We start from the raw sequence: 21,422 nt of genomic DNA, 5'->3' as shown, positions 1-21,422 counted from the left end.
AAAAAGTAATGCGTGTAGTTTCAATAAAGAAGAAAAAAAAAAAAAAAGTAACAAAGCTTACTCAACTTGATTCCTTGTGTTAGGTCAATGCCTACTTTGGTCAGCCACAACACCCAGGAATATAAACATTATCATGGTGTTTACCCTAAAAAAATCATGTCCGAATCTCTTTGTCACTCTAATTCAACGCATATGGGAATATAATACAAATATTTTTTCTTCATGGTTTTAAAATACGCGGATTAACACCGTAGAAAGTAATACACATTTTATTTGATTTGATCTGATCTGGAGAGTTGATATTTAAATCGAATTTATTCTATGATAATATTTATATTATATTCTAATAATTAATATGCTTTCATGCGCACATGTACACTATCTCCATTTTATTAAAGAAAAGAAAACACTAATAATTGAGAGGTGGGAGATGGCATCTAACTTTTATTTTTTGGTCAACAAGATGGCATCTAACTAGCCAGAGTCTGTGTTGGTGATGAGAAGGTGAAGCCCAACGTACAAAACTTCATTCAAGTTTGGTTGACATTTACGATCGTTGTTTTAATATAAGCAACAATATTGTTTTCAACGTTTTTTGTACAACCATTATTAGCCACTGTTTTGTTCACCATTTCTTGCAACCTTGGAGAAAACTAAACCTTTGTGCTTTCCTCAATTCCTGGCTTTCTTAACATGGACCACCATATTTATGGCTTCATCGTACGGTGGTTGACCTACGACACAACATTTCAAATACAAAGTCTGTTTTAATTATAATACTATATTGTAAGGAATCACATTCTTGACAAAAAAAAAATCATGTTTCAAAATACTATTTCCACTAATATACTTAATTGATATTTAATAATCTGAAAGGTATTTAATGAAAAAGTGTGAAAAAAAGTAAATATATAAAAAACGAAGTGAAGATATAAAGTTTTAATTGCATATAAAATATATTTGCCAAATTTACCATATAAGTGTTTTCACTCTATTTTAGTATCACTTCTTTTATTTTACCTTTTACTCGTGTGCTAAATGTGTAATGACATGTTACATGTAAACAAATTTAAAATAGTGAAAATGATGTTTTTTTTATCTATTCTTGTAAAATTATATCCTTTTGATAATTATGCATTTAATAAAATATAACACGGCAGAATGTTATTAGACATTTAATAGATGAAAAATACATAAAAACTGAAAAAATAATAAAAAGTTTTCGAAATGGTAAAATTATAAAATAATTGTAATTGGGTTATAAAACATGCTAATAAACTAAGTTGTTAGTAGAAAGTAATTTTCCTAAGAATATAATATATATGTACACACACCTTTTATCATAGAGAACATAAGTAAGGGAAATAAAAATATTTTATATTTCTAAATATTAATGATATTTCAACGAAACTTATGTTGAATATTATTTTGAACTTCGCTTCCCTAAAATTAATTTAATTTTGATGTACTCGAAAAAAAATTGAATAAAGGAAGAATAAATAACTATAATGCCCAATTAGAATTTATAGTTTCAACGAAAATCTCAACACGTGGGAAGAGTATTCAAAGCGCCAGAAGTGATGTTTGGTACCTCACTCATTCTATAGATTTGGGTCAGAAAGAAAGAAAAAAAAAACAGACAATGGCTGCAGCTCACAGTCAATGGTTAATAACTTCCTTTTCAGAAGTGATATTAATTTCAACAGTTGAACCTCGTAATCGAAAGTGTTATATGATAAAGATGTCTTTTCAAAGTTTGATCAAACTCACACCCTCTAACTAAAACTGATGTAACGTTCCCATCTCAAATTTAAGTCTTATAAATGAAAAAAAAAAAAAAACATAACTCAAAACAACATACAAAAATTATCGATCAATTTTGTTTAATGAAACTTAGTACCCGATTAATTTTTTAATACTTCTATTATAGTATTTAATTTGTTACTATATTATATGATTTAATTAGAAAAATATGGTAATTTAAAATAACCTTTTGTTTTAAATTTGAAAACGTTAGAGCATTACCTCCTTCGCGGAGATTTTTTTTTTTATTTATTTTTTTGAAAATTTGAGTGTAAACCTAATTTTCTGAAAATGTTATCTTTTTAAATGGTAAACAAAACTCATAAAATTAAATTACAAATGTCACTTTTAAAGATATTCTCTATAGATTTATAGGAAGGTGTAAACTTTAAAACAATCTATATAGCAGCAACAAAAAAGTTAAGGCAAAATAAGGTGTTAATACACTAAAATGCTTCTTATTTAAATTAATCCAGTTAACTTATGGGTTAAAGGAGTTAGATTACAGGTTAATATCTTAATTCAGTTAATTTACGGGTTGAAAGAGTTACAGATTAATAGATAGATCGATTAATGTTTTTAAAACACGTGTATTTGCAATTTGTTAATGAGAGGTTGTTAAATGAGATCACGATACCATTTTCAATATCATTTTATATAATATTTGTTTGAAGTATGATCAGGGTAAACCTGACTTTCACATACTGTAAGGTTTTTTCTGATACCAAGATTTGACATTAATTATTTATGAACAAATTCATATAAGAAAGCAAGATACACTTTCAATTTAAAACATTAAATAATAAATTTATGAGTCATTAAACTTTTAACTCATCTTAAATTTAGAAAACAATTTCTAAAAAAAAATATTTTTTATATTTTAAATTGGATATTTCTATATTTTCAAATTCAAAAATATCTTTTAAAATATTTATTTTAAAATGTGATTTTTTAATTGGATGTTCTACCTTGTATTTTCAAATCTAAAATTTTTCTGAAACACCCAATTTAATTTTTTTTTTATGTATTTTGAAAAGTATTTTCAAATTTAAAAATATCTATTAAAATACATATTTTGAAATGTGTTAAAAATATATTCTGGATTAAGTATTTAAAAAAATATTTCTAGATTCAAAAGTACTTTTCAGAAAATCCAATCTGAACAAATAATTAAAAGAAAGAATTACAAAGATTTTTATTATATTTTAAATGAAAGATAATTTGAAAATTGCAAGTTTTATGGGAGTGCTGGAAGAAAAGAGGGTTGCAGGAAGAAATGCCCACCAAGCAAAGTTGAGCTTCATTAAAATATTTATTTAACGTGTGTTGCTCCCTACACCTCCCCAAGTGGGACCTGTACCTCCCCATTAATTTAATTTATTTCAAAAATATTCTACACCTCCCTATTATTTTCTTTATTTCAAAAATATCCTACACCTCCCCATTATCCTTAACAATCTTTCTCTTTTTCTCTCTACATTAATGGAGAATTCACGTGGTTCAGATTTGAATTTGTAACATACTACAAAATATAAAATTCTGAGGAAACTTCAATATTAGTACTTCTTCCATTTCCATTTTATAAAATTAAAAGTTAGATGAAAATACAAAATAATAAACATAATAATATTAATAGTAAATAATGATATATTATTATTATTATATACTAACTTTATAATGACGAAAGAACTAAATAAATTCTAAATCTTTAATAAATAATTTTTTTTTTATATTTTAAGTATTTAATAATATTTTTATATTATTTATCTAATGAATTAAATATTTTATTCAAGTTATTTGAGTCAAACATGTCGGTGAGTTAAAACATAATATAATGTTAAATATTATATATTATATGTAAAAAAAAGATACATGTATATAAACATTTTTCTAGAAATTTAGAACAAAATTTTACTATTTATTAAGTAATTTGAAAAGAAAAAAATATATTCAATAACCAAAATAACATTGAATCAAACTTATTTAAGAAAATATATTTATCTTCAAATTTAAGTCATGTAAATGCTCCATTAATGAACCATATAAAATGCTCTATTAATGTAGAGAGAAAGAGAAAGATTGCTATTTATAGTGGGGAGGTGTAGGATATTTTTGGAATAAAAGAAAATAGTGGGAGGTGTAAAATATTTTTGAAATAAATTAAATACAGGTCCCACTTAGGGAGGTGTAGGGAGCAACACCCTTATTTAACTATGGAGCTAAATGGATTGGACTGATTCCCAAATTTCTCAATTCCAGCCCAATTCATTATGGATCTGAATGAAAACTTTGAACCTAACCATTCACTTTTTTCCTTATATTTTCCGCTTCAAATAATTAATAAAATATGTTAGTATATGGGTATGTTTTAATAGCTAGAAATGCTTTCAAGAGATCTTTTATTTATTTAAATATAGATATTTTTAAATAGATACTCCTAGAATTTTTTTTTTTTAAATCCAAACAGTCTCTAACATAAGGTTTTGAACGTGTGATTTATGTTGGTTTCGATAATGTACGAAACATGTAAAATAATTAGCGTGAGATTGTTTTAGTTTATAATCGATTTTAAGTCTGAGCATGTGGTATACAGTGGTATTAATAATTTTATTTGAGAGAGATATACGGCTGTTTTAAATGTTTCTAAGGACAGAGTAACAAATTACTACATTTTAAGCGCATGCCACAATTTTTATTATTAGAAAAACTGCCTCTTTAAACAAAATAAATTAAGAATTTTTTTTAGTAATAATGATTTTTTTTTATACAAAATAAAGCAATTTAAGCATACATAAATTCTATAGTTTATAGGAAAAAATATTTTCAATTAGGGGGTATGACATTTCACGAGGTTAATTTTGGGATGAGAGTACAGTGCAGAATGGTATATGAAAAAAAAATTGATTTTCTTTTTTCAACCATTATTTTGAAAGATTATTTATTTTTTATTTTTTTTACAAAGAGTGCTTTTGAATAAGTCAAATAAAAGATGTCAATATCTAGAAATGTTCATTTTTAAAATAAAAGATGGGGAAATATTAAAAAAATCAAGAGGAATAAAAGTATTTGAAAAAAATAAATATATTGGAATTAATTTTGAAAACATATAAATTTAGGATAAATTTAATGCGTCTAATTAATTAATTAACTAACGTCTTAATCCTAGTGAGTTAGTCCGTTGAGTATGGCGAAAAGAAATCCACCAACACGCTTTTAGAAAACAGTATACAAAATTTACTGATATTTATTTAAAATTACAATTTGTGAAAGGTTATTTTTTTTCCTTAACGATATTTTGTTTCATTTTACAGGTTTTAATAAAGTTTAATTGACTATAAATTGTTTGTTAAAAAAGACGGTCTTATAGGAGAAATTATCAAATGATTTGGTAATGAGATATCATGAACGTGTTTTTTTAGTGTAAGTCTAACTTAATTTTAGAATATTAATTTATAATACATTATTAAAATTATAATTACATTTGTTTAATAAAAGTATATTCAAAATCATATCGATCTTTAGATAAGGCATTGATATATTAAAACTTTGACAATTTATGTGTTCAGGGATCATATTAGTTAAATATATTGAGATGATTTCAGTCTTAACAAGTATAGTCATTGAAATATGTTCTTATTCCTAGTATATCATATAATATCGACATAGTTATAGCAAAATCATTTTAGTCTAATGATAGTCGAATTACATCATCCTTGTGATAACTGAAATCATGTTAACTTTGTCATTTCTTCATTATAAGCAAGATTATGAAGTTAAACTATTTTATCATTAAACAAACTAATTTTGGTAATTATTTTCGTGGGTCAAGTCCAATATAAACCTAATATTTAATATAAATAGCATTGTTTAATATGTAATCGATACTTTTATTATTAATATATCTAACGGACCAATTTGAACGTGAAAATGTTTTCTATAAACATAACCTTACTCATTTGAAGGTGTAAGAATATCTTTACAAGATAACAAAATATATATCATATATTTATCCCACTTGTATACCCCATACACTATTTAAATATATTTATAATTAATATGAGCAAATCCTTCTCGAAACAAAAGTTAGACATCTCCTACATAAAATTTATAAAAACTGACTATGTTTGATCAACTAATAATATAATAGCAGTGTAAATTCAACAATGAGATTTTTATCATCATAAAACAATAAGATCAGACACACAGAGACACATTAGCAAAATAGAAAACATCTAACTTTTGAGAAGCAGCAAAAGTATATAGTAAAAAATGAAGTCATTCAGGCTTAATGTTTGACCACATGGTTTGTTTTGGCAGCAGAGTGATTGAACCGTTGGCTTCTTTGTAATATCCAAAAATGAGTAAGCTCATTTATGTTTGAATCTTCTTCACATCCCACTACCATTAAAAAAAATACTCTTCTCTCTCAAAGATCTTTGCTGCTACCGCAGATCACTGAATATGGCCTAACTTACATGTGCATCAACGACTACAATGGCGCCAAGTTAGGCATACAAGGAAATTCACACACACTTCATACAAAATCCAAAACCCTTTAATTTTCGCTACATTTAACCCACTTGATTTAATCTTTCTAACGATTCTCTGTATAAATAACCACACTTGTTGGGTTCTGTGGGAGAATCACCTCTATTGATGTAGGTGACAATTTTCTTGCTTTTTATATTGGTGGCACTTTTTAAAAAATTAGCAAACTAGACGTGTCTATAAGAGAGGACTACCAGTGAAGGTTTAAGCCTATTGGCCTTGTTTCTGGTGAGAGGTGCTTAGTTTCAGTCATGTTTCCTTCTTTTCCAGCTTAAACGCTACCCTACAAAACCTTTCACAACTCTCTTTCTGTCTACATTGACCTAGTTACAACCCTACCCTGCGTTAACCATGATAACCATTAAGGATATTTATGATGTTTTCGCTGCTATTGTGCCCCTGTACGTGGCCATGATATTAGCTTATGGTTCGGTTCGGTGGTGGAAAATTTTCACACCTGATCAATGTTCTGGTATAAACCGCTTTGTTGCGGTCTTTGCAGTTCCACTGCTTAGTTTCCACTTCATCTCCTCTAATGACCCTTATGCTATGAACTACCACTTCATAGCAGCTGATTCTCTTCAGAAAGTTGTCATTCTTGGTGCTCTCTTTCTATGGAACACCTTCACAAAACATGGCAGCCTAGACTGGACCATCACCCTGTTCTCTCTTTCCACTCTTCCAAACACCCTTGTCATGGGGATCCCTCTATTGAAGGCCATGTATGGGGACTTTTCAGGGAGCCTCATGGTTCAAATTGTGGTGCTGCAAAGTGTCATATGGTACACTCTCATGTTGTTCTTGTTTGAATATAGAGGTGCCAAACTCCTCATCACAGAACAGTTCCCTGAGACTGCAGGCTCCATCACCTCCTTCAGGGTTGACTCAGATGTTGTCTCACTCAACGGTAGGGAGCCGCTGCAAACTGATGCTGAGATAGGAGAAGATGGAAAGCTCCATGTGGTGGTTAAGAGATCAGCAGCTTCTTCTATGATATCTTCCTTCAACAAATCCCATTTAACTTCTATGACTCCTAGAGCATCTAATCTCACTGGGGTAGAGATCTATTCCGTTCAGTCATCAAGAGAACCAACCCCAAGAGCTTCCAGTTTCAATCAAACAGACTTTTATGCCATGTTTGCAAGCAAGGCACCGAGTCCAAAGCATGGCTACACAAACAGTTTCCAGAGTAATAGTGGTATTGGTGATGTTTACTCGTTGCAATCTTCCAAGGGGGCAACGCCAAGGACTTCTAATTTTGAAGAGGAGATGTTGAAGATGCACAAAAAGAGAGGAGGGAGAAGCATGAGTGGAGAGTTGTTTAATGGAGGTTTGGTTTCTTCTTACCCACCTCCGAATCCAATGTTTTCAGGGTCCACAAGCGCTGGTGGCCTCAAAAAGAAAGATAGCACTGGTAGCAGTGCTGCACCTAATAAAGAGTTACACATGTTTGTTTGGAGTTCAAGCGCATCACCAGTTTCTGAGGGGAATTTGAGGCATGCAGTTAATAGAGCTGCCTCTACCGACTTTGGAACAGTTGATCCTTCCAAGGCTGTTCCACACGAAACTATTGCTTCCAAAGGTAACCTCAACATCATATATATCAAAATATCTCAAACACTCAAAACAAAACAAATACTTTCATTTCATCACTAAATTTCAAAGACATGTGTATATCGAAAACATCCTTAAAATTGTTAGAAAGAGGCGGTATTTGTGATTATTGAAACATCCTTATAAAACATTCCTCCTAGAGGACTTCCATTTTTATTCGGAGTAGGATTAATTTGTTTATTGATTTTAAACGTGCGATTTTGTATGCAGCTGTTCAAGAATTGATTGAGAACATGAGTCCTGGTCGTAGAGGGAGTGGAGAGAAGGAGCTTGAAATGGATGAGGGAGCGAAATATCCCACAAGTGGATCTCCATACACCTGCCAGAAGAAGGTGGACATAGAAGGCAATGCAAACAAAAACCAACAGATGCCACCGGCTAGTGTCATGACAAGACTCATCCTCATCATGGTTTGGAGAAAACTCATAAGAAATCCCAATACCTACTCCAGTCTTTTGGGACTCACATGGTCTCTCATATCATTTAGGTACACATGAATTTCAAAGTAAAGAAAGAAAAAAATGTTTGCCTGTCGCTGTTGCTGTCACCCTAAATCGTTTAATTTGCTATGTGCATGCATGCAGGTGGCACATTGAAATGCCAACTATTGTAAAAGGTTCCATCTCAATACTGTCCGATGCTGGTCTAGGAATGGCCATGTTCAGTCTAGGTACCTGTGATGAACCCTTTATTAATTTTTTTCTCGTTTCTGTCCGCACTATACGATTGTTTGAAAAAAAGGGTAAATTATATATGGGAATCTTAACTGTAATCAGGTCTGTTCATGGCATTACAACCCAAGATCATTGCCTGTGGAAAATCTGTTGCAGCATTTTCTATGGCTGTTAGGTTCTTGACAGGTCCAGCTGTTATTGCTGCAACCTCCATAGGCATTGGACTCCGTGGAGTTCTTTTGCATGTTGCAATTGTCCAGGTGAAATGAATTATGAAACCTTCTTTAATCAACTATCTATACCAATCAAAGTCTATAATGTTATATTGTTATTAATTCTTAGTTGTTTATGATATGGCCTATATATTGCAGGCTGCTCTTCCTCAAGGTATCGTTCCCTTTGTGTTTGCCAAAGAATACAATCTCCATGCAGATATTCTTAGTACTGCGTAAGTGTCTTTTTTATGTTTCTTATTTGGTTAGATAAATGATTTCAATAATGTTTCATTTTTTATAATTGCCCCCCTTTTAAGATTTTCATTGTAAGGTTGGGTTAAAAAGATTGTAAAGAAAATTTATGAGATGCAGATGATTATAAATTAAAGAGAGTTTGCAAATTATGCAGGGTTATATTTGGAATGCTGATTGCATTGCCCATAACCATACTCTACTACGTGCTGCTTGGAGTCTAATCTATCTTGCGAGGCAGAAGGATATGATGCTGTAACTGTACGTACTACGTGAAGCCAAGGACACCACGCTCAAGCGGGTGGATGAAGAAACGTAGAAGATATTTGAATTTAGATATTAGAGAGGGAAAGAGAAATTATATATAGTATATAGTAGAATGCTATATATATATGTTAATTATTTATGATTGGTATGAAAGTTTGGGTTTGATTTCTTCCAAATTTCTTGCCCACTCTGAATTCTCTCTATTTGTTAATGGGAAAATCTTTTAGTTAGGTAGGAAAGCAAAAGATACAACCTACGAGACGCAAGATAGATCAATTTTTTTATGTTGTTTTTGGGGACACTAATATCAGTGGAGCAACTTTAAAATTACACTTTCGGCTTTTTAAACCAGCTATATGTTGGACTTGGGAACTTCTGAATGAGCTAGCATTTATGCTCCCTTTCGACCTCACAGAAAAGAAACACATTAGGTATCTGAGGATTTAATTTTCAAGAGTTGACTTTCAAATTCCTTCATTGATCAGGAAATTTTCTTTTCAATTTAATAAAATATTTTCAACTGAAGATTCAAACGATTGCAGAAATTGGTTATTTGGAGACTTCCTCATCAGACAAATTACTAAAAGCATATATATAGACTCTATTTGCACGCAATAAATACATACTGGTCATCACATAGTACATGAATACATTCTGATTTTTTTTATATAAGTTTTACGAGAAAATTATATATAACGTTGCATGTATCGAGGAAGGATAGATACAATTAACAGCATTATGTACGCATGGTAATGCTGGCTTTTTCAGTATTGTTTACTATATATGAACGAGCATATAAATAAACTACTAGTAGTAAAATTGATGAGCAGATCGAAGATCAAAAGCAGGGTGGCTTCAGTGCATCGTTCCAGTGGTTGCCTTTTCCAAAAAAGTTTGGTTACTGTCCTTGGGATCCTGTTCAACATAATAAATACTGAAAACTTCACATGTGACTCACAAAGGATGATAAACGGTTCATTTTATTAAAGTTTCAATGAATTGTCTGGTTCGGAGAGCCATTATTCATGTCACAGTTAATGATGCATGCAGTGAATGATATATATGCCCCGACAACTTTGGCGATTAAAGTAATCAACTTCGTTATAGTTATACTCATTATGACTGTAGCTAGTATCAGAGTCGTGAAGAATTTCTTCTACTATTTACAAAGAGTAGCATAGATGCTATGGATCTAACATTATTCTTATTAACTTTTTTACATCTATAAAAAAAATAAGCTAAGCATATGTTGGTCAATTTATTACTTAAATATTCCTTGGAAGAAAAAGCAATAAAAGGAGTCTGCTGGCTAAATTTGAGCATATTACTTCCAGTGGTTGACCAAAGAAAGTTTCTTGGAAATTGCAGACAGCACATAAAGCCATGTCATCTGACAATATTGATTAAAAATCGTAATCCCGAGTAGATTGTGATGAATGTATGAGAGGAATGAAAAGAATCGTTTGTATTTGAAAGATGAGAAGAAAAATCATGAGATTAGATCAGAAACATGACATGTGCTGAGGTTCCTTATAATTTGATGAAATGATCTTGATCCCCTCCCCATTAAGGTCATCCTATGCGTGTGCCACGATAGGGTTTAAGAAACATACAAGCACCGTAATGGTGTAGATTAAGAAGAAATGGTTTTCCATATTAGTTTATTTTGAGATTAACACGTTGTCTTGGTCACTGATCACGTGGAAGTCCAAAGGGGTGTCTTGTCTGAGTTATTTTCAATATGGAAACTAACATATTGGAAATTGGCAGTGTTGCACATGAAGGTTGTCCCAGTAGGTGGAAGCTTTCAGACATTTGTTGAATAAAATAAGGATTTGAACAGTTTATATAGAGAGTGGAGAGAACATAATGCATCCAATGACAGCAAGAGCACTGACCTAAATGGGGAACCCTAATTGGTTTATTTGTTGGTCTTGTTTTGTTGGGAATGGAAGTGCGAGTCTAAGTCCCACATTGGATACAAATGAAAAAATAGAGCACTGTATAAAGGTGAAAGACCCATTAATTATCTTAAGGTTTTGGATAGAGAGTGGTGTCAATTCCTTTTATAGTCGAACCAATATCTCTTTGGTGTTTGTATCTTCTCGATGTGGAAGGGACTCACCTTTGAGAGGAAGATATTGTTAGTCCTCGGTGAACCTTTTCCTTGATAGACCCAACATGTGTGTTATGTAAATCAATTTTAGACCAAGTTAATTGCATTCTTTGTGCTTCTGAATAAGTGCAGCAATGTTTACTTATATAGTCGGACCAATATCTCATTGGTGTTTGTATCTTCTCGGTGTGGAAAGGACTCACCTTTAAGAGGAAGATTGTTAGTCTTCGGTGAACCTTCTCCTTGATACACCCAACATGTATGTTATGTAAATCAATTTTAGACCAAGTTAATTGCATTCTTTGTGCTTCTGAATAAGTGCATCAATGTTTACTTTTTTCATGGACTATAAGCTAATTTGGAAAGTGTTTCATCATATCCAAGATGTTATTATTATGATTAAAGTAATCAACAGCAGACAAATCCACCGCGCCTTTAATATATTAATTTTTCGAATATGACTCTTCTTTTTTTCAGTTCAAACAGATGGTAAGTTTTTAAATAAAATTATCTAAACAACAGTCATGAATTACTGATATAATTTTTGTAAGTATTAGTTACATTAATCATTTATGATAAGATGGTTTAATCCAATTCATTTATTTTTATTTAGGGCAAGTATTATCATATTCCAGGAATATATTTGTAAAAATTTCAACAATATATTTGTAAGAATTTCAAGAATTAATATATATTGAAGGAATTATATTTTTTTAAGGAAGGTTGAATGTACTTAAAAGATGAGGTAGACCTCGTGGGAAAAAGAGTATTCGATTTTTACTCACTTTATTTAAGCAAATGAAACTTAAAACTTGTAATTGATTTTATTTAAAAGTATGGAATTTCAGATTTTATGAATCTATTAATTTGATATTAAATAAATACTATGTCTATTCTAGGAGATGGAACGGAAAATAAATCTATTTGTATGCTCATAAGAATAACTTAAAATATAGAAGTTAAATTAAATTATTTCATAATGAAAAAGAGTATCGGAAATGCACTCAATTTGAAATCTTCAGAAATTAATCTTTGAATCACTTTATCAAAAAAAGACACAGGTTGTTGTTATTTATCATTCACTAATGTTTGTTGAGAACTCTTAAATGTAGTTGTAGGATAAAAAAAATTATATTACACTATTTTATCCATAACATTTTATATAGGCTCATCTAAATTTCAAGTCTTTTATAAATTGCTGTATTTTTAATTTTTTATTGGATACTAAATTATTTTTATATTTTTTATTTAAGTCTTTATAATTTAACTTTTTCTCATTAATTGAATGATGTAACTATTATATTATTTCATTATCTTTTTATTGCCTGGATTAAAAAATATAAATTTTGTGATTAATCTAAAATAATATTGAAGTAATAAAAGATAATTGTTATTTTATATTGTAATAATGTTTTATATCAATCACGAAATCTCATATGTGGAGATAAAAGAAGTAAAATGACAAGGTACTAACAACCATGTCATTCTTAGGTACGACAATGTATCATATGATGAATTTCATTATTTCCTATTCATTTTTAAACTAAAAATTCATTTTTATGTTTAATAGATATAAGTTTTTTTCTCATCACAATTCCTTAGATATGCAGGTATGCGGGTATTCATCTTCATATTTCAATATTAATTAATTGTTAACTATTTTTTATTTTAAAAAAATATGATGAAAGCAAACATAATATCAAATATCAAATATTTAAAAAACATATATTTATATATTCAGTATCAAATATTTAAGAAAAAATTATAGTGATATAAATTTAAAATGAAAATATCAAATAAATGTTTTTAAAATTTTATCACAGAATTTTTATCACAATCAAAAGATTTATAAATTTTACAATCATTAATAAAACAAAATTGATACAGTTAAAAAAAAGTAGGTTTTTAAAATTATAAAAATAAAACAAATAGTCAAGTTTAAAAATATTTAAATGTTTCTTTAATAATATCTTTTCTCATACAATGTTAAAAATATATTGAATGAAATCTCATAAGAAAATTCTTAAAGTACTAAAAATTCAAATTCAGACATAAATATTTCATTTTAATCTATATTAAATCGTATCAACAAGATTTATCAATATCATTAAATTATTATATTATAATAAATTAAAGATCTTTGTGCTTGTGGTAGTAAAATTACATTTATGAAAATGAATTTAAAAACAAAAAGTAATTATATAAAAACTCATCAAAATGTATTCTACATAGTAAAAATATTAAAAAAAGTAAAATTGACATATCATCAAATAAAATTGTATGATAAAAAAAATTTATAGTTAAGAATATGGTAAGATAGAAAATATTATGAAAATCATCCAAATTTTTTTTTCAAATATCTAAGTAGTCAAATCCATAACGAAAGTTGTTTTAAAAAAAAAAATCTTTTAAATAAAACAAAAATTAAGGTTAAAGAGAATAAAAAATATAAATTTTTATATTACCTAGTAAATTATTTAAGCAATTGAGAAGGAGTAAAATATAATCAAATTCGGTCATTTAAAATATAGAAATAAAAATTTAATTATTTTAATTAAAATAATAATTATTTAAAAAATAAAATTAGAAAAAAAATATATACATGAAATAAACTAATCCTATTTATATATAAATATATAAAAAAAAATAAAGATACTCATATAAGGCATTTGTTTTTTCACTAGTCGTGTAGAAAAAATAACTGCATATGATGTTTCAAGTGTAAAACCGGTGAATTTATAAATGAACCATAAATAATCTCAACAAGTTGAATCATTTAAAAACTAGTCTAGAAGTAGTTAGAAACCAGAAAAACTGGTCAAAAAAGCTTCATTACAGTCAAAAAAAACTTTTTTAAAAAACTATATGTTTTTTTTTTTCTATAAAAGTTAAACGTACAATAAATTTATATTTTTCAATGTTAAATTTTAATTGACCTAAACATTATAAAATATTTTATTTTTATGCATATTTTGAATATTAAAAACTTAGAAAATATGGTGTTTTCAATTTTTAGTATTATTAAATTATGTTTTACGAAATTATTTTATGTATAATTTATTATTAGTACTATTTTATTATTGGTTCAATCAATATCTAAACCAATTTGATGACAATTTCACTTTTTAAAACTTATACTTTTTATGTTTCTTAAATTCTGAGTTTATCTTAATAAGGCTCCTTATTTCATACATGCTCAAATTCAATAATTAAATTTTGTTCCAGCTTAACTATTTTACCATAAGACAATTATTTATATATATATATATATATATATATATATATATATATATATATATATATATATATATATATATATATATATATATATTTGTGTGTGTGTTGTGATGAAATAGATAAAATAAACAAAATTGTAATGAAAGATAATAGTAAAATAAAACTTCCATTTTAAGTTGCAACGAGAAATACTGAATAGAGTATACCTAAATAAGGGAGATCTAGTAAGACAATATTATATATAGAGATAGATAATTATATGTATGAGTTACAGTAATCTAATTATTATTTTTAATATATTTGTTATTTTCATGAAAGAAATGTTGTAACGAGAAATGAGACCAAATTTCTATTCTGAGAGGGAAATAAGTATAGACAATAAAAATGTAATATAAAATTAAACAATAAAACACAATACCATTATTATATTCAAATTTTCTTTGCATTCTCTTCTATCCATACAGTTTAACAATCCTAATGAGTTTATTACCAATCCTAAATACCATAAACTATTTATGATTGATTCATAACATAAAACCTTTTTCACTACAACTGCGAATTACTTTCGGTGGTCTGTTAAAGAACAAAAAATAATTTTTTTTATAATAAAATTAATAATTCCGTCCATGATTTCCAATGCCTCTGTCAACAAGATTCACAATAGACAATTTTTATTCTGAGTATAATAAAAAAAATGTAATGCTGTTTTCTGTCACTATTACAAAATGAAATAGTAGCTCCTATTCTATACCGAAGAAAAAACTCGTAACTCAGGATAAGAAACCACAAAATAATTCATTTACAGAGTAGACGGGGTTCCAACTTGCCATGATATAAGCATTGAATCCTAGTATGAATTTAATGATTTTTTATATTTGAACATAAACTATCACCACCAAAAAATGGTCCGATTGGAATCTAAAAATCACAACAAGGAAAAACAATGATTGACTAGTTATCATCTCATGCAATGCAGTATTAGGAATTTTGCTAGACATTTTCTGTACTGTAATATCCATTATGGGAACTGCCATTTTCTCTGCTTAGTTTAGATTTTGGTAAAAGGGAGGTCTGATGAGGAAATATCTTGGCTGTTTGTTGCTTCAGATTAAGGCAAGTGTAAACAGACATACCAACAATAGCTGTAAATGCTCCACAGACACTGATTATGCCAGGATTGGATCCAAAGAGATAATAGTTTCCCAAAAGGATAATGCATGTCTTAAACTGCCCAAGAACAACATGCGAGACTGCAGATGTAGCACTGTAAATTGCAAGGAAAAAAAATACATGAAGAAACTAGCCAGAACAACAATGAAAATAGAAACAGATATACAATTTAATGAACTTCAATAATGGTCTGGGTAAGACAAATTTTAAATGACCAAACACTAATATTGTCACAAACTTTTTCTCACTTGTTTACTTATATCTGTCCGTAAAGTACCATCAGTATTAGGCTTAGCACATAACCATTAAAGTTTGCTATGTCTATAAACTTATTTTGAAATTCTCAGTACACAGGGTCACTGTTGTAGTTTAAATTATAGCATGTTAAAGGAATGTTTGCTAAAAACAAAACATGTTAGTGGAACAAAAAAAGTGTAAATAATCTGGGATTCGATGGTAACAAATGGCATTGAATCCTAGATGAGATAATTTATACTTTATTCATTCAAAAAATCTATTATTATTGTGATTTATGGTCAGATAGGGAAATGCAAATTATATTCACATGAGAAACAAAGATGGTATCAAATGCCACTAAAGGCTTCTTGACACAACTCTGTCACCTGTACAAATAAGCTTATACCTCCTCAACAATGAAACATTTAAAATAGAAATACTGACCAACATACTTGATACCCACGCAAGAGAACAAGTAATATCATGAAAGGAAGCTAAGAGAAACCAAATTGAACTATTTATGTTTGGCACATTGGAGTTCAGGTCATTACTAAATCATCACTTGATTTGATGAAAACCCCTTAAACAAGTGACCCACTTACCGTTTACAAAAAACTGAAATTCGATATCTTTTCACAGGCAAAATATTCAACAATTGAAGAGGGTAATGCATGTGCCTTACCCTAGTGCTAAGGCCCCAGATAACTGAAGCAAAAAGCCGAGAATGGCTGATGTGAGTATCACCAATGTGTTAATGAAGTTCCAATCAAAGGAAAGTACACCAGGAGGGTCTAAGCAGGGTAACATAGCAGCCAGAAAAATTAAAGTAATAGGTGTTGTTTTCCACATTAACCTGTTGAATAATCCACAAATATTGATATGTAAATCAGCACTTGGAATTGGAAGAGGCAGTCATTACATAATATAAATTATAAAGATATAATAAATACTTATTAATGACCAAAAGAATGAACAAACTACTCACGCCAAAGCAGTCCAGTTTTCTAGCTGCTGCAATCTGGACCAGAGGATTTTGTTTATAGCACTAGGTACAATCCACGCTAATGCAACACAGGCACCAAAGAAATGGAACTGCAGATCTGTCACTGTAGCCACAGCAACACCAATAGATACTACCGTTAATGCTAAAGCCTGTAAAGTTTCATATCAACTCAGTTAGCGTTTCAATAATAACAAAACAAAATAAACAAATGAGATACGTATGAAAATTCTGAAATCGTTTGCTTCTGAAACATAGAATACAAGCATCATTGTAGCTAAAGGTTTACTAATTGAATCAGTATTGTGCAACTGGCATGATGTTAAAGATCAACAAACGAGTAAAATGATAAACTTCAAAAACAATAGTCGTAGTTACTGGACTTTTATTTTCAACTACAATTTTAAACTGCATTCATAGGTCCTCAGAAGCACAGATAATGACAAGAGACAACACGCTTTGGATTCGCACTTCACAATGAAAGGGTGAAGTTAACTACTTGAAGTCTGTTATTTTACGTTAAGCTATAGGAGATCACCATAGCACAAATGTGCATATAACTCAAATCAATAGTAACAAAAAAAAAAAAAAAAAAAAAAAAAAAACTCTTATTTCTACAAGCCCCTGAACACTCTCTTAATTATTCCCATCCAATTTACATGCCCAGCCAAAGTTAATGCATTTACCTTGGGCCAAGAAACTTTCTTCCTATACAATACAAATTCTGCCATAACTATTGAAGGTGTTACTGCAATCTTTGCCATCTGATAGAAACCAATACTGAAGATATAGATATTAAATTCAGAGAACGAAACAAATATTTTAAATAAAAACATCATAGTTGTGTTACCTATTATACTTCAAACTGACATTAGCAAGGCCAGTAGATAGAGACATGACAAATCCAAGAGTAAATAAAGCAGACAGCTTAGTTGATTTTGAGGAAGGACAAGCAGGAAGCAAAGAGAACACATTTAGTATAGCCATTAAGAACCAGCTCACTGCGTAGTGAATTAGTGAGAGAAGAATAGGGAATTTGAATTTAACAGTTTGAAGAACCTGAAAAGAAAAGTCAAAGAAATCAAAATCTAGAAGCAAGGTTATTTGAAACTTCCACACACAACACAGTCCAACCAGACAGAAAGGAAAGTAAACAAACCATTTTGTTCATGAAGATAATACTAATTGCTACTACAAAATTGAAGGCAAGTGCTGCAGCTGGACCACATGTACGATGTTGATGTCGTTTTGCACCTTCAGGGGAACGAAATTCATTAAACAATGAGCCTCTCAGGTCTTCCAGTGCTCTTCCTGCAATGGCAAATAAAAGTTAATAGGAGGTATTAGGGAAGTTTCTTATGGAGATACAGAGTAAAGCATAAACTAAGTATGCATCAGATTCACATTCTTATATATCAAGAATGGCCAAGGAAAATTCACCAATTCAGAGTTGGCACAATAAGACATGAGCTTGAATAAATTTTGAATGTTCAAAGTTAGTATATACAAGTAGGTGCAGAGACTAGGCTGGAAAAATAACAAGAATCAATCTGTGTTTCGATGGACTGCTTTCAAAATTGATTTTAAAGAGAAATGATTTATGTTTAAATGTTTTTATTCTTAAGGAGTTAGCAATATACTTAAGATAATTTTTTATTATGTTACTTGAACTATATTAATGACATTTCAATGTTGAGTAAATCTTCATGTGTTTAGTTCAACAAGATAATCAATTCTTGATCAAACCTGATTTTAAGTTGAAGCAATTTTAAGTAAATCGTGTTGGATAAAAATTTTACACCGTGTTTTACTCCTAGCTTGTTTTTAAAATAAAAACATTCCAACATATTAATTTTAATCAAAAACAATTTTAAACTTAAAATCTATTTCTCACCCAGTGGCCAAAATGTGACCATATACATTTACAAAATCACTTAAACTAATATTTCAGTTCATTTTGGATGATTCAACCTGAATCCAAACAAGCACAAAATTCTATAACAAAATTATTTATAGTACTCTAACAAAGGCCTATGTGTATGACTATGCTGTACCGATAGGGTATCCATATAAGTATCGGTGTAACGATATGAGAAGATACATTAGATATATATTTACTATTCTGTAAATACAAATTAAGAATGTATTTTTGGACATTATTAAAAACAAAAATCAGAAATCATTATCATCGTAAATTCCTTTTCATTACTTGTAAGAATAGTATTATAAATCACATTCTTTCGTCCAAATCGTATGAATGGGGAACAATTTTTATTTTTGCTTCCTCATGGACAATGCTTCCGTGTCTGTCATATCTATGTAAGCATAAAAGTTCATAAAGTATAATAAATATATAATTGTATTTATGATTAATAATGTATTTTTTTAACATTATTGGAAACAAAGATCATAATCATTTTCATCATAAATTCCTTCCTATTTAAAAAAAATATACTATAAAGGCAACAACTTTTAATTTTTGGTAAATTTATGCAGAATGATTCCGTGTTTCTATTCTATATTATATATCTCAAGTAATTATATTTATTTTTCTCAAAAACAAAATTACAAACTGGATAATACTTAGCCTGCTTGCATTAAAAAAGTGTCCATGAATATGCTTGATGTAAATTGAAGAACAAGTGCTTTGTATTCTGATGATCACCAAAATATGAAAATGAGCAAAAAGTCTTGCAGAAATGGAAGTTCCATACCCAGACCCATTTTTCAACGTGAATACTCCTCAATGAGTGTGAAAATAGAGTTAAGTGTGTAAGAAGTTAAGTGTTCTGAAAAGGCTCAGAGTTGCTGTAAACAATGAAAAGTTGATGGAGAGTATAATCCGATGCAACATATTTACACTGTCCAATCTTAAACAAGTAATTGATAAACCCGAAGCATCGAGAAACTGAAATATTGTAAAAAGAAAGGAATGTAGAATGCATAGAGTACCTCTTTCCCCAGCATCGCTATCTTTGCGCTTGAGAATCTTTCGTTCGTCTTTTCTAAGTAAGAAATTGAACATTTTGAGAAGAAGGTAATACTGAGAAAGGAAATGGGGGGAGGCAAAGTAAGAGACGAAGTAGCAGTGGTACTTCCTTTGGGAGAGGAAGAATGAATAGAATGGAGAAGGTGAACAGAAGAGACAAAAGTTTGGGGAAAAAGGTGATTGACACGTGGATTGTGCCGGTGATGGCGGAGAATGGCAGCTGTCGGCGACCCCTTCATACCTTTCACATGACAAGACATTTAACGTTGTTCTGATGTTTATATGACAAAAACGGTGTCGTTCCATGTACCCAATCGATGTGACGGCAGAGGCCATTAAAAGAATCTGTTAGATGTAAAGCTCAATTAAACTAAATTAAAGAATAAATGCAAAATTAAGAGTGCGATCAAATTTAAATATTTCTAATATATAAAGATTAAATTAAGAAAGAAAACAAAAATAATGTATCGGTTTAAAATGTGTTGTATCTATTTTGTATATATATGTTTGTTGCTAAAATGAATATTTTTATTTTGGATTTTGTCAAACTTATTCTATCCAGCTACTGCTGCTTGGCAAATAGATTCCTGAATTTCAAACCCTATCGGTTACATTTCTTAATTCGAAAAGTCAGTGGCGGAGAATAATAGAAGGAGGTGTCATCTCCCCAAATTTTTTTCAATTTTTTTCAATTTTTTTAAATTATATATGTTATATATTGGAAATTGATGAAAATTAAATTGAATATTTTTCTTTTATAAAGCATAACATTTAATAATAATAAACAATATAACATAAAATTCGATATAATAAAAAATTATTAAAATATTTTTTTTTCTTCAATTATCTTTTAGTTTTTGATCTATTATAGTAATCACTCGTTTTTGTGTTTTCTTTTTGTTAAAGTTAAATACAAATTTATTATTTATGCTTTCATTTTTTATATGTTTATTTTTATTTTTGAAAAAAATAATATAACTCACTTGATATTAAATTATTAGTTTAACAGTTAATATTTTCTAAAATTTGATGAGTTTTTTATATTATTTTTTATGAATATGGAAGGAAAAGTTATGTATTATTTTTTCTTATAATTAGTTTTTAATTATGGTTTGATTATCATAAATTTTTCTTTTAGTAATTAGATCATTCAATTTTTTTTATTAGATTATGATAAATTGTATTTTGGTTTTAAAAGTTTTTATTTTAAAAAAAATATTGATGTAAGATAAAATAATAGATTAGTTTTTAAAAATTATAAAGAAAAATTTATCGGTAAACATGAAAGCAAGACAGTTCA

At 29.0% G+C, this 21,422-nt stretch overlaps 2 protein-coding genes across 3 annotated transcripts; one reads left to right on the top strand and one right to left on the bottom strand.

Annotated features, from left to right (window-relative positions):
• Positions 1–6,227: 6,227 nt before the first annotated feature.
• LOC106766770 (auxin efflux carrier component 2) lies at positions 6,228–9,632 on the top strand. The gene is made up of 6 exons (XM_014651519.2): positions 6,228–7,933; positions 8,176–8,452; positions 8,550–8,635; positions 8,742–8,899; positions 9,011–9,087; positions 9,264–9,632. The coding sequence occupies exons 1-6, from the start codon at positions 6,703–6,705 to the stop codon at positions 9,328–9,330; spliced, it is 1,896 nt and encodes a 631-aa protein (XP_014507005.1). The 5' UTR covers positions 6,228–6,702; the 3' UTR covers positions 9,331–9,632.
• Positions 9,633–15,380: 5,748 nt separating this feature from the next.
• Positions 15,381–20,271, bottom strand: LOC106767484 (nucleotide-sugar uncharacterized transporter 1). 2 transcript variants are annotated; one of them, XM_022783931.1, is made up of 6 exons: positions 20,086–20,271; positions 18,293–18,444; positions 17,984–18,192; positions 17,820–17,913; positions 17,119–17,285; positions 16,812–16,986 (listed from the first exon to the last, which is right to left on the bottom strand). In XM_022783931.1, the coding sequence occupies exons 1-6, from the start codon at positions 20,156–20,158 to the stop codon at positions 16,812–16,814; spliced, it is 870 nt and encodes a 289-aa protein (XP_022639652.1). In that variant the 5' UTR covers positions 20,159–20,271. The 2 variants fall into 2 exon arrangements, with proteins under 2 accessions (XP_022639653.1, XP_022639652.1); XM_022783932.1 differs by lacking the exons at positions 18,293–18,444; positions 20,086–20,271 and adding an exon at positions 15,381–15,990 and having other exon boundaries at positions 16,816–16,986; positions 17,820–18,081.
• Positions 20,272–21,422: the final 1,151 nt, after the last annotated feature.

Source organism: Vigna radiata, chromosome 7 (assembly GCF_000741045.1).
Source record: "Vigna radiata var. radiata cultivar VC1973A chromosome 7, Vradiata_ver6, whole genome shotgun sequence".
In the NCBI taxonomy this organism is placed as follows: Eukaryota; Viridiplantae; Streptophyta; class Magnoliopsida; order Fabales; family Fabaceae; genus Vigna; species Vigna radiata.
The sequence above is the reverse complement of the archived record's forward strand: the minus strand, read 5'-3'. Positions and strand labels throughout refer to the sequence as shown.